The sequence below is a fragment of the Simochromis diagramma genome, unplaced genomic scaffold (genome assembly GCF_900408965.1).
Source record: "Simochromis diagramma unplaced genomic scaffold, fSimDia1.1 OVJJ01000123.1, whole genome shotgun sequence".
In the NCBI taxonomy this organism is placed as follows: domain Eukaryota; kingdom Metazoa; phylum Chordata; class Actinopteri; order Cichliformes; family Cichlidae; genus Simochromis; species Simochromis diagramma.
In genome coordinates this window covers 242,203-256,559 of record NW_024386778.1, presented here as the reverse complement: position 1 = coordinate 256,559, position 14,357 = coordinate 242,203, and the positions used below count along the sequence as shown (strand labels likewise).

Sequence of the window (14,357 nt, the reverse complement as noted above, 5' to 3'; positions counted from 1 at the left end):
ATATATATATATATATATATATATATATATATATATATATATATATATATATATATATATATATATATATCCCAGTCTTCTTTCAAATATGTTTTACTACACTGACTGCTAATTCAGACACTTTAATGTCACTCACAGCGGCCGCTTCTGCACAGAGGACTGAATCACTAACAGTCATCACGCCAGAGCGACTGCTGTGTTTGAAATAAGTATACATGTCGAGTTAAAATGTACGCTTAGAGAAGGCATTATTTTGAAAAGTACAAGCGGAAGTTCGTTTACGTAGTATAGTGGGCTTGTTTCTGGCACGTAAAACTGTAAGATACTGTCAGATGGGATGAAATAAAGGGCTGTAGCACAGGGAGAACACAGCACTGTGTTTCTTCGGTCACCGTTTTGCAGGAAATGAACGCGGACCCACCTGGAAGCCGTTTAGCGCCGTCGTCGGCAGGCAGGTGTCGTCGCACCGTTGAAGCGGCATTTCATTTGGCATCGCCGTTGGCTGCGATATAACGTGAATGCTAGGTAAGTAACGGGCACCGCGCATGTTTGTGTATGGCAGTAATGTGAGGAGGGAGCGGGGGACACAGACACGCATCCCACCATAAGTCGAAACCTCCGGGCATAAAACTCTGAGGTGACCACTGGGTATTAGCTGAGGAGCGAAGGAGAACTGCTGCATCGCTTCTCCAGCTGCATATTTGAAGTGTTCTTCACCCTTTACCCTGTTCTTGCTGGCAGGCTGTAGAGGAAACCTCAGGATGAAGGATGTGGAGCAGTTCTCCTGTCCGTGGATCTGTGGAGGACTGTCACACCACAGCGGCCGAGTGAGCAGACTATGTTAACCCAGGCCAGACCTCAAGGCTCCCCCGGACCAGCGTTTTTGTACACATCCGCCCGGTTGTCCGGGCATCTTGGTTTGGTGTCTGCCTGTTTGCCCTGCTGTGTTATTTTGTCTGTACCAGGTTGTGTGGACCACCAGCGACCTAGCATGACAAAGCACTTCTGTGGCCTGCTAACTCTTCAGCCAAAGGATGTTTCTCTTAATTAAGTACATCCAGACAGAAGTGCTAAGCCTCTTCGTACATATAATGTTTTGAACTGCAGAATCACAACTGTTGTTGCATCTCACATCAAGGCCCACTGATTGACTGCACGCACTAAATAGATATGAATTAGAGGTTGCTGCAGGGGGACCTCTTCTGAGTTTATTGTGGATTTCTGATGAATTGTAAAGGGGACAGAGACACCTACAGTCACATGGCTGGATCATCAGTGGAGTTAGTCCTTTCCTTATTTTGCTTGGATACCTCCTGAAAGGCTCCCCATTGTCCCTGGAATAAAAATCAAAAACAGCTGGTTTGAGTTGTCTCTGTTGAAGTTTACCAAACGTTTCTGTTTTTGTGCCACTTTGAGAGAACTCTGTGATCATGCACTGAAGACAGAAGTGGAGCCTTACTGAGAGTCAGGTTTACACCAAGTCGCCATGCCTATCAGGAAAAAAGGTGAGTTATTATTACATGTCTATCCATCCATTTTCAGAGTGCAGTTATGTGACACGTGTAATTCATGAGACTCTGTTGATACCACATCAAAGTGCATCTTATCTACACTACATTTGTCAGTAGTGTGCAGAGACTGACCATGAGATCAAAACCACCTGCCTGGTATGAGGTAGTCCCTCGACTCAGACTGGACACGTTGCTTTTAATAAGACAAATACCGCACAGCACAGTGTTACTGCAGTAGAGAGGAAGCAAAGGAACGTTTTAATACATCGTCAGAAATATATTGATTGGAAAGTTTGGTGATATGAAACTGGACCTTAGTTCAGAAGAACTCGAGAAGTGAAAGTTATCAGGCCATATTTTTAAGGCAAACTTATTTTTTTTCTTCTGACATTTCTGTCCACACTCCACACCAGTTGGTGGCAGTAATGCGCCATTTTGCTGTTTGCCAAACGCCAATAAACAATATAAAGAAGAAGGTGGTGGGCTGCGACTTTGGCTGTAGATTGTTTGGGTCGTGTGTGTGGTGGGCTGTGTCCTCTGTGGATCACTTTTCACTACTTGAGGGTTTTTGTATTTACGGAGCAGTTTCCAGGGTGTACAGGAGAATTACGTCACTGCCATTGTGAGGAGGGTGTGGGGAGGTTGGGCTGCCACAGTGTTTAGTTACGTGCCCAGTGTCACAGTAACATCAGCAGCATCATAACAGTAACAGAACTCAAGGTTTCCCAGCTTCGCTGTATTGTAATGTTGCTTGTTAGTGACGAATATAAATGACACAGATGCTTATTTTCATCAGTTTTATAAAGCTGTGGATATACGCGGTCCTCTTTAATAAGTCTCAGTTTTCTTAAAATATTTCACACATGCACAAGGCTCTGTTCTGGTCCCATCTTTAGCCAGAAGGGAGAATGAACACCATGAACTCACAACTGTAAGTTCATAGTGAGGGACCGTGGTTGGACATCGGTTCACACAAGGATTGCAGAGTGCTGCATGCTGCAGCTATCCAGAGATAACTCTTTATAAAGCCTCTTTTACTTCCCACTGGGGAGCTATCCACAGACCCTGCAGGTCAGGTAACTAACCAGTAATGTCCAAAGGCTTTAGAAACAAAGTTACATCCAGGTTAGAGCCAAGTTTTTCCTCAATCATTAAACAAGTGAAAGGCGATCGTCTCTGGCAAGTTACAGAGAGATTACAGAGAGATGGAGTAAAACTTAATGGTGCAAACGTAAATGATAGTCTTATATTTGCACATTGTTGTAAATAATTATTTAATGGAGTCTGTTGTAGAGTTGTGTGGACATCTGGGTGAATCTTTGTGACCTGGTGTTTGACACAGATTTACTGTCTGTAGGCACAAATGAGAAAGTTTAATTTTAAACCACTGGTCAAACGATTACATCACTAAGAAATTCAAAGTCAGTTGGGGGCAGAGATGGGCAGTAATGTGTTACAAGTAACGTGTTACTGTAATCTGATTACTCTTTTTCGAGTAGCGAGTATTGTAAGGGATTACTATTGCAAAAAGTAATTAGATTACTGTTACTTTCCCGTAAGCTGCGTTACTAAACCGTGATTTTGTTTGTGTGAGTGTCTCATGACAATGACGTACGAGCGTGCGACGTCCGTGGCAGCAACAGACGTGTGCAGATCAACATGGATAATATGGAGCGATGGAGAGAGTACGACCGTGCAGCGTTTAAAGCGTGGAAGTAATCACATTACTTTGAGTTTGATTCTGTAAAAGTGACAAAAACATCAGCGTCCGCTGTTCACTCTGTGGGAAGAAAACTTCTTTCTACAGCGAAAGATTAAACTTCAAATCTGAGCGAGCAGCGAGCACGCTGCCACGGGAACGTGACGCTCACAGAGAAAGCCCCGGATCCCCCCACTGACATGACCGCTGTGGGCAAACCTCCACCCGCCCCACTCCTGCTAAACAGGTGGCAATAGATTTAAGAGCTGCTGAGTCTTTGATTCTATTTATTTTTTGCTGAGTTTTACTTGCATCTAGTTGAAAGAGTGTAAACACAAAACATTATGTTATTTTATTTGCTGGAATATGCAGGAAACAGGTTTAAATGTTAAAGAATTTCTTCAAGTCAAAGACAGTGGCATTAAAACTAATAAAACAAGTTTTAAACAGAGGCTTTTTCATGTGGTTACATTGTATATGATGGATTATGCAGAAAAAATAGAATTGGGCTGAAAGGCCGGTTGCTTCATTACCTACTCAGGTTGTATATCATGTTTTTAAAAAGTAACTAATTACTTTTGAAAATAAGTAATCAGCCTAGTAACAGGATTACTTTTTTGGAGAAGTAATCAGTAATTAGTAACTAATTACTTTTTTCGAGTAACTTGACAACACTGGTTGGCTTGATTCTTGTCCTCTAAAATCATGTATCCATATTTCCCTTTGCTCTCAACAGTGCAGTTGTTACTCTCCATATAAAGGTGGTGATAAAGACAAAGTAGCCCATTACAGACCAGTTTGAAGATGACCTGTTGTCTCCAAATTATTGGAAAAAAGTCATTTAGCAGGAGCTGAAAACACATCTGATAAAGGATGCTGTGTTTTATCCCAGTTTAGAGCTGGCCGTGTTTGCAGGGGCTATGAAGGCTAACCTGTATAAACGAGGTGCAGTGTTTCTGCGTTTCACACAGTAAATACAGAAATGCTTTTACACTCTCAATTTTCTACAAGTGTTTTAAACAGGATAAAATCATATTTAGAAAATAAGTTATCACAAGGTGTCTGTGGCACAACGATGGATTCTGGTGTCCCTCTGTTATTCAATTTGTATATTAATGACTGTAACAATATACTTTATACTGATTTCTCCTACACTTGTAAATGATCACGAGGTAAACAGTGTTGCTGTGTTCAATGTGTAGGTATCATTTTAGATTCCACATTGAAGCATGTGAAAAACACTAGTAGCATACACAATATAGTTACCTTTCAACTAGGGATGGGACTCAAGAACCAGTTCTTGTAGAGAACTGGTTCCCAGTAGTTGAATTCCTTGGAATTGTTAGTCTGCTTGCCCATCGATTCTGCTGGAGGAGGAAAAAATGGAGCAATCTACAGTGTGGATATGGACATTACTTTTATTTTTATTGCACAAAAGGACAAGAGTGCAATGTTAAAGTGCTAACTGCGTCCAGGACAGGAAACACTGCATTATACTGCTAACACAACTTTGGCTCTTTGCACAGACAGCATGGTAATAAGCAGCCATGTGAAAGCTCAGTGAGTCCAGGGCCCGGCAGCCAGATCCTGAAATTCAACAGGTAACAAAAGCAGTGATGAGCAGTCAGGCTGAAACCTCCATTTTCATCTGTTCATGTTTCTAAAGTCAAATCAGTGTAGCGATTGCTGGTTTTCATCTTTGGTTCTTGTTGCTAAATACTAAGAGAAACATCATATTTACATCCTCATTATGACAGACGTGTGTTGGTGTCTGGGACTGTAGGCTGAGGTTTTTATTTTTAAATAGGAATTATGAGATTATTGTGTGTTTCAGCTCCTTTTATGGAGAAACGTGAAAATAATGCAACTAGTAACAAATTAAGTAACATGAGTGTTACTTAACATAACATGAACATTAGTATTCTGTATAATATGTGTAATACATTTTTCTGAGTAATGACCCCAACACTGATCACAACAAAGGGGCGACTGACCTCCAACACGTACAAACATTTCACGGCGCAGTATTGCAGCTCATTTGCATGAATGTCTTTGATATGCTGCTTAGCAATGGTGGTGCCAGTGATAACCCAATTAGGATAAGAGAATTGATAAGGAATAGAATGTATAAGTGATACTGATAATGGAATTGGAATCACTAAATTCTTATCAGTTCCCACTTTCAACACTTTCATTACTCACTTGAGAGAAACAGTGGAAGTTTATTTACTATTAATTTGATCAGATTAACTATTTCATCTCCTGCTGGTCTCAACCAAGTGTTACAAAAATGAAAACCAATCAAATCACTGAGAAACCAAGGTAATTTCATCATTGTAGAAACCTTATTAAATATAATAATTATTATCAATAATAAGCTCTGAAAACTTAATTTGTAACCTGGATGTGCAACTTACATTTAATATTGCTTTATTCTTTTTTGCTCAGAAGATACAACCAGAACCTTTGAGGTGATGTCCTGCTAACATCATTTGTTCCTTGATCATGTGATTTTGTGTATTCTTATTACCTGCCCAGAAACTGAATAGTAGTAGTAGCAGATGCATCTTGTACAATGAATCTCTTCTCTTAAGAGAATAATGTACATTTTGTACGTGCAAAATAAATGAATACAAATGCAAATAGAAAACTCTTAAAACAAACAGGAAAGAGTTGAATGCATAACTTTTATTTGCATCAATATAGCATTCAGAGCTGGATTTACTGGTCTGTTTTAGATCATTGACCTGCTGCATAACCCAAGTGCTCTGGAGTGTCAGACCACAAACCGATGGCCAACATTCCCCTTCGGGATTTTCTAGTAAAGAGCAAAATTCATGGATCCATCAGTAATGGAAAGTTGTCCGAGCTCTAAGCGGTAAAGCAGTCCAAAGCTGCCACAGTACCACCACCGTGTTTGACTGTTGTGTGATCTTTTTATTTTGAATTTTGTTTTGTGAGTCCACAGAATACTTTCCCAGAAATGTTGAGGATCATCAATAAAAATGAGACAAGCCATCATACTTGTTTTGTTGAGCAGTGGTTTTGTCGAACTCTGCCATGCAGGCCATTTTTGCCCAGTCTCTTTCTTATTGTTGATTAATGAGCTTAGGCAAGCGAGGATGAGTCGCTAATGCCCTCTTGGAGTAATTTTGACACGTCAGCCACTCCTGGGAAGGTTCACCACTGTTCCAAGATTTCCCCATTTGTGGATAATGGCTGTCAAAGTAAATCACTGGAGTCCTAACGTCTTAGCAATGGCCTTGTAACTGTTTCCAGACTGATTGGTTCCAATTACTTTGTTACTCATCTGTTCTTGAGATCTTTTAACTTACTTCACTTTGATAGGTTATATTTAAACTCAGTCTTCCAACAAATGTGGAATTTCTGCATTTTCTGGGGTCATCTTTGTCTAATATTAAACTTTGAGGATCTAAACCATGTAGGTGTGACAAATGTGGAAAAAATAAGAAATCAGGAAAGGGATAAATACTTTTAGGAGCAGCGTATGTCATTTAGTAGTATTTCATAAAACTCAGTAATTTCACCTACATTAATGTTAAATACAGTGAGAAACTCTACAAAGAATGTTGTCTTTGTAGGTTCTCAGTCATCCAGGTCATGGTAGTCTCAAGATCTTGGAAAGAAAAGCGTCTGGACTTCTTTAAGTTTTCCTTGAAGACGTTTCACCTCTCATCCGAGAAGCTTCTTCAGTTCTAAGACCAACTGGTGGAGAGTTTATAAGCCCTAGTGGGAGTTTTTAGATTACAAAGAACGTTAGTGCACAGATACAAAAGGGTAACGAAAGAGGTATTTAGTTTTTACTGCAATACAACGCGGAACCGAAGAAATAGTATAAACTGTCTGCGTGTTAGGCTGTCGCTTAAAGTTTTTCTGTTTTCTCGGTGCTCCATCTTCTTGCCTAACATCTGAATAAGACATTTGAGATCTCTTTTATACGCTGACACACAAATGAAGTGTTCTTCTAATTGAGTTTGAAAAGGTGTAACTTGAGAGAGATTAATTTGTACTTAATGTGTTGGATATTGTCCATATGTACATATGTACATAGCGCTGCAGAACTGTACCCCCCCCCCCCCCCCCCCCCCAGCATGTTTACACTGAGTAGGAGATGCTCTGTATCTCATTGTACAACTGTATAGTGACAATAAAGGTATTCTATTCTATTCTATTCTATTCTATATTGAAGGCCAGTGTTTCTAAGTGGACAAATTGTGTTAAATGGTACAATTTGTGTTCAGAGAGTCACAAAATCAACTAGAATTCTATTTGAATGAACCCAGCAGACCTCTGCTCACAGGTTCTGTTTAGGGTGATGAGCTCTAAACTGCTCGAGCTTCATGTTTTCAGAATTGTCCACATAAGCTTTCCTCCATGCATAAACAACTATCTATGCATCTGCCTTCTGATGTGGAACAAGCCTCCACCCCATACACCACCTTTGAACTGAAACACAGATTGTTCAAACATCAGTGCTGCGCTTCTCTCTGCTCTTGTACCAGGAGGGAGCACACCATGCAGCCAGATCCAGTATGTAATGGAAAAAAAGATCTATTGTATGCCATAAACACCATGCATCACTGTCAGTCCCTTTTATTATCTTATACAACTTTGCCACAAGATATTAAGTGTCTTCATGCACGCTCAATCATCCAAGTAAGTAAATCCCAAAAGGTTGATTCTGTTCATCAGGACGTTTTCAGTGGGAGAAACGTTTCATCATCATCAGGTGACGTCTTCAGTCTCAGCTGACTGCAGGTTTCCAACCTTACAAACAGGACATTGCACAAAGACTGAAACTAGCACCACTGAATGAATGTGATCGATCACTGTGATTGATCATTAATATGTAAATTATGACCACTGATCAAAGCCCATGAGTCCCATTCACAGAGAGTTGAATGGCTGCAATCACAGCATGTAAGATGGTGACAGATGTACCCTTAGGCCCCCTCCTCGATTCAGAGATGGTCTTTCCCTTTTCACGTAAATGGCCTCCTTGACTCCGCCCTCAAACCAGCGTTCCTCCCTGTCCAGGATGTTACATCCTCATCATTGAAAGAGTGTCCACTGGCCTGTAGGTGTAAATAGGCTGCAGAGTCCTGGCCTGACGAGGTGGCTCTTCTGTGTTGTGCCATCCTCTTAGCCAGAGGTTGTTTGGTTTCCCCGATGTATAAATCCTGCCAATCCTCCTGCACTTAACAGCGTACACTATGTTACTCTGTTTGTGTCGGGGACCCGATCCTTGGGGTGGACCAGTTTTTGGCGCAGCGTGTTTTGGGGTTTAAAAGCCACAGAGACCCGGTGTTTAGAAAAAATGCGTCTCAGCTGCTCTGATACTCCTGACACGTACGGGATCACTACAGGTTTTCGCTTAGGGAGCAGTTGTCCTTCTCTCCTGGATCAGCTGGAGCTTTCTTTAGGCGCCTTCCCAGCTTTGACAAAAGTCCAGCTGGGATAACCACATTTACTCAGGGCCTTCCTGATGTTCTTCTGCCTCCCTGGCTGCTGTGTCAGTGGGGATGGTGTTCGCTCTGTGTTGTAGCGTCCTGATGACTCCCAGTTTGTGCTCCAGTGGATGATGAGAGTCAAACCTTAGATACTGATCCGTATGTGTAGGTTTACGGTACTTGTAGATGTCCCCCATTACTGATGGAAATCTCACAATCTAAGAAGGCTAACCTGCCACTGTTCATATCCTCCCTGGTGAATTTGATGTGTCGGTCCACTGAGTTAATGTGTAATAGTACTGACCCTTGTATATGAAATGTGTGGAATGAAGACACAGAGCAAACACATGTGGTTGGTGCTGAGAGTGGTCCTGTTGCTGAGGTTGGGGTCATCCTGTCATCTCTTATGAACTACTTCCACTGCTTCAGTGACTGGAACACAATTGAAGAGAGATGTAACATAGTACGAGCCCATCATCTGCGTCTATACTGACATCTCTCACTTCCCAACTAAATTCAAGCTGCCTACCGACGGGTCACGATAGTCTTTCTGGTTTAGCAACCCTACCCATGTCTGCCTGAAGGATGATAATGTTGCTGTCATTAATAAGTGATGTGAGTACCTTCCTCTCCTCCATGCTAATGTTGGATGCTGGTGGCCTTGCATTGCTGAGACAGGCCGAAACTTTCAACGTCTGCAATGTTGTTGTGTCAAATCGCTTTTTTCTGAGGCAGGATTTGTCTAGGCGTCACAGCAAAGTTCAACACTTTTGCAAGGATGTTTTTCTCTGCTTAGATGACAAATTTTTCACCCACTTGTCCCCATCCTCGGTGTGGCATCCTCTCTTCAGTCGGCTAGTTTCAGTCAGTATGCAAAGGTAGTGGGGAAACCTGCAGTCAGCTGAGACTGAAGAAGTCACTTGGATGAGTGACAAAACGTTTCTCCCACTGAAAATGCTTTGTCTCAATCAAGAGAATCAACCTTTTTGCACAAGATATTAAATATTACCAGATCAATGTATAAATTTTACATAAATTATCCATGAGAAAAATAAACCAAGGAAACCCCAGAGCCTTTTTTCCTCTGTGCTCTGCAGACACAGCTCGAGCCCTTGCACTTTTGGAGGAATACTGCACTAACCTGAGGAAACCGGAGGAGCAGCAGCTCAAAACTGCCATTCAAAGAGTGATGGGGATTTTCAAAAGCAACCTGTTTGAAGCTCTTCTTGGTAAGTCGCACAGCCACAGTGTATCAAGCAGACAGCATTTGCTTTAGGTTCATACTGTGGTGATTTTCAAAACAAAAGTTTTTGTGAATACATAGATCACTGTGTTGGTGACCTTGTGAAGAGTGAATGCAAGAAGAGTAGCGTGGGCTGGTTTGCAATATGAATGGCCGTCACAGTTTCCAGATTGTTGCTGGGGTCAAGCTAAAACAAAAAAGTTCTCCTCAGATACATTTTTATTAATAGTTCTTATCACACTGATTTGTTTTCAAAGGGTCACCTTTCTCATAAGTTTGACTTTAATTACTAACTTGCTGTGATGCTGTTGAAATATGGTGCAACGTCATGATCACAGCTTTGATTGGCAAATCCAGTTTTATTAGTGTGTGTGCAATTGTTACACATTCGTTACTGCTAACATCTAAAGATATAGCCAAACACATCTTATAAATTCCTTTAATGGTGAGAAAGATGTAGACATTGCAAGCATAGATCAGTGGTCATTGATCAATGGTTGCTCATCAATGGTCATAATAATTTGCATATTAATGATCAAAAAACTGACCTCACAGCCCATTGTTTGCCAGTGGTGCTAGTTGTAATGATTATGCAAATGTACTGTAAGACTGGGGAAACCTGCTGTCAGCTGAAACGTCCAGATGAACAGAATCAACCTTCGGGGATTTCCTTACCTGGATGATAGAGCATCCATCAAGACATTGCAATCACAGAGTTCTGCTATGGAATAAATCCCTCCTGAAATAGATTTAATCATCTTACAAAGCATTAGGTGCTTTGTAAGGTGATAATCTGGCCTGTGGCATAGTCACTCTGGCTAAACCCCCTCAGTGCAGAGTGGACTCGTGTCTAGATTCAACCCCTTCATCATCCCTGCCTCTCTGGAGTCGTTCCTCTGAGCAGCTGAACGACTCTGATCAAATGTTACTGTATTTTTTGGTTAGTATTACTGGCATATTTTAGCAGGTTTGTTAGCAGGAGAGTTTCCTCTCAGATTTGTAGATATGCTGCTGGATGTGGTTGTGCCATGAGGTATTTATTCTTTAAAAACACAGAAGTACAGATGAGCTTGCCAACTGCACATAAAGCAAACACACCTCCCCGTAACTCAAAGAACGATGCCACCAGTTGTCTCAGTCTGCTGAGCTTGACAGCGAGGTTGATGACCACAGCATCGCAAAATTCCTTTAGTATTTTTTATATGTTTGTTGTGGTCAAATTAATATTAAAATGCTGAAACAAAATAATACCCTGAATATGGGACAAATAAGCTATTTCTTTTCTTTTCTGCTTTAGAAAGCTAAATGAACCTTGTGTTAAGACCATCATCTTTACCATCTACTGTCTACTATACTTAATGAATAGCAAGCACCAAGAACATTACAGCGGTCCCTCATTTGTCGCGGGAGTTACGTTCTAAAAATAAGCCGCGACAGGTGAAATTTGAGAAGGAGCCAACTTTAGTTTTTACAATTTTTATAGATGTTTTAAGGCTGGAAAACCTCTCACTACACACTTTATACACTTTTCTCAGACAGGCACGAACATTTTCATACTTTTCTCTTTTGTTTAAACTCTCAAAGTTCAAACCTTCGTAGAAAAATAAGTCCAGTATTACAGAATGAAACCAAAGATCAAACCATGTTTTCAGGTCCAGAACACGGGAACAGAGCAGCTGCCAGAGAATTCAACATTAATGAATCATCAATGGTACGGAAGTAGAGGAAGCAAGAAGAATGAGTAAAGTTTGACTTATCTGACTGTTTTGTTTCGCCTAATGTGCCTTATAATCCGTAAAATATGGTAACTCCTACCAGAAGTCCAACTGTTTGTGCGATGGTTAGCATCTTCCTTGGGTGCTACTGCAGGAGCCTTTGATGGAGCAAAACGTTTCGTCGACATCGTTGTTTGTTGGGGAGAAAACTTACAAACATACAGTGCAGCACTTCAGAGTCACACTGCTGGGATCGAAGATTTATGTAAATTTGACACATCCTGTCCTGTACAGCAGACACAGCACAGGATTAGCCAATCAGGAGGCAGAACACAATGCGCTGTAAAAAAAAAAGAAAAAAATGCACAAAAAAAGGCTGCAAAAGGTGAACCGTGTTATAGCGAGGGAGCACTGTAATTACCTCCATCCAGGAGGTAGTGTTTTTGCGTGAGTGTCATTCTGTGTGTCTTTGAGCCTGATAAACTGAAAGTGTTTCAGTGAATTCTGTTAAAATTGTGTGAGGGTGCAGAGTGGGATTGTGTTCATGTGTTCAAGTACATAAACATTTAGCTTACATCCACCATAACGTTCAAGGTCGACTTACATGTGCAGCGTGTATTGTCAACATAGAAAGCACCATAAAGATATAAAATATCATATCACATTTGAACTTTGACCTCTCCTTACAGGTCAGTAGATTGATCTAAATGTCAAAGTGCTTGTTTCTTACTGTCATTGTTTATATTGACAGATGTCAATTGACAGATTTTCTCTTGTTATTTCAATTATATTTGCATGTTCGAAATAAAATTAGATCTGTCTATCTATATTGGAAATGATACGTGTGGATTCTAAATACCAGTTTACTTTGGACACTGGACCTTCATAAACTGTCTTTTATTTTTAAAACTATGCTTGTGTGTATATTTGTATTAGCAACATTTAGGAAATGATACTATAAATATAACATTGCAGTTTACATCCAGATATGTCACATTTGACCTCTGATCTCACGTTTACATTTGGCTTTCTTTCAGTTTGACCTCAAAATGCATTATTAAATAAAGTATAGACCAATTTGAAAGTGATGCCATAGTTATACCCAGAATAAGGAAGTGTCGTGTTCAATTTCTTTGAAGGAAGTACCAGAGAAATATCTGTTGTTGGTAAATGGACTGATTCTTATATTTTCTACTCTCCCAGAGTAGAAAGCGCTGTTTGGTCGTTTGTTCTGAAACACGCTGTTGGGGAATTATATCATATTTGTAACCAGTTCATGAAAGAGTTTCCAAAACCAAATTAATAAAATCAATAAAAGTTTCCAGTTAACTCTGTCAAACACTTTTTCTGCATCTAGAGACAATACTGTGGTTTCAGTGTTTTTACTGCATGAACAGTCTATCAAATTAAGTCATCTACGTGTATTTATTGATGAGTGCTACCTTTAGTGAAGCCAGTTTGGTCAGGATGAGTTATGAGGGGGGTTATTTTCTCTGATCTTTGCAGATCTTCTGCAGCTTTGCAGATTATTTTAAGGTCTACATTAATAAGGGATATTGAACGATAGCTGGTAGTACCACAGGGTCTCTGCCTGGTTTTAGCAGGAGATTCATGTTTGGTGGAAGTCTGTCACATGGTACAGGTGCTGCCTAGCCTTTTTGGTCTGGACCTGAATGTAGGCAGACCATGTCAGGTCTGAGGAGATGTGGACACCGAGATACTTGAAGGACTGCACCCTCTCCACTGGAGCTCCATTGATGATAATGGGCTTGTAGTCTCTGTGCTGACTCCTTCTGAAGTCTACCACCAGCTCCTTGGTCTTGCCAACGTTCAGCTGGAGGTGGTTGTCCTGGCACCATGATGCCAGATTCTTCACTTCGTCCATGTAGGCCGCCTGTTGTTGGAGATGGCGCCCAACACCACTGTGTCATCAGCAAACTTCACAATGGTGTTGGAGCCATGGGTGGCCACACAGTCTGAAGTGTAGAGGGAGTAGAGCAGTGGCGAGAGGACACATCCCTGTGGTGCTCCTGTGTTGATGGTGATGTTAGAGACGCATCTACCCACCCTCACCACCTGAGTTCTGCCAGTGAGGAAGTCCAACACCCATGCACACAGACGGCTGTTGAGTCGAAATGTGAGAAGAAAGTATATTCCCTACAGTTAGGGTGAGGAGAGTCCATAATTGCTCATTTACTGTTTAACTGTATTTGTGAACTGCAGTTAGTTAGGTTCATCTTTAGCTGAGGCAGGTCTGTGAGTCTCTTGTAATAAAACCACGTCTGTCATTTTTAAGCTGGTTACATTTCCATAACCTCTTCTCTCTGGAGCCAGCTCCATGCATCTTCTATGGGATAAACCTTAATGTGCCCATAGTTTGTGTGTGTGTGTGTGTGTGTGTGTGTGTGTGTGTGTGTGTGTGTGTGTGTGTGTGTGTGTGTGTGTGTGTAACTAATGTTGCACACTGCGTGTGACGCGCAAATGAATAAGAAAAAACATGTCCACTGGGTGTTAAAAAAATGTGGTGACAGGTTTTTATGAGTGCAATATGTAGACCAGAGGGGTGCTAGGTGTTGTTTGATTATGTGTGTGCACATTGAGTGGACGTATGTGTGTGTTTGTGTGTGTCCTACATATCTGTGTGTGCTGTGAGGCTGTAGTGGATGTGCTGATGCTGAGTGTGTATGTGCGAGATATTGCCGCGCACATGTGAAAAGA

At 41.1% G+C, this 14,357-nt stretch overlaps 1 protein-coding gene across 15 annotated transcripts in view; it reads left to right on the top strand.

The window, feature by feature from the left end:
• Positions 1–217: 217 nt before the first annotated feature.
• Positions 218–14,357, top strand: part of dlg2 (discs, large homolog 2 (Drosophila)) — a 157,797-nt gene continuing 143,657 nt past the window's right edge. For 5 of the 15 annotated variants that reach the window (XR_005693055.1, XM_040010560.1, XM_040010579.1 and 2 more), the window contains exons 1-3: positions 220–525; positions 742–1,505; positions 9,779–9,910. Coding sequence is in view for 10 of the 15 variants with exons in the window: in XM_040010560.1 (XP_039866494.1) it covers positions 1,487–1,505; positions 9,779–9,910 (151 nt within the window). In the remaining 5 variants the exon portion in view is untranslated. Of the gene's footprint in view, positions 526–741; positions 1,506–9,778; positions 9,911–14,357 lie in introns of those variants that run through there. The other 10 variants (XM_040010538.1, XM_040010531.1, XM_040010623.1 and 7 more) reach the window with 9 other exon arrangements.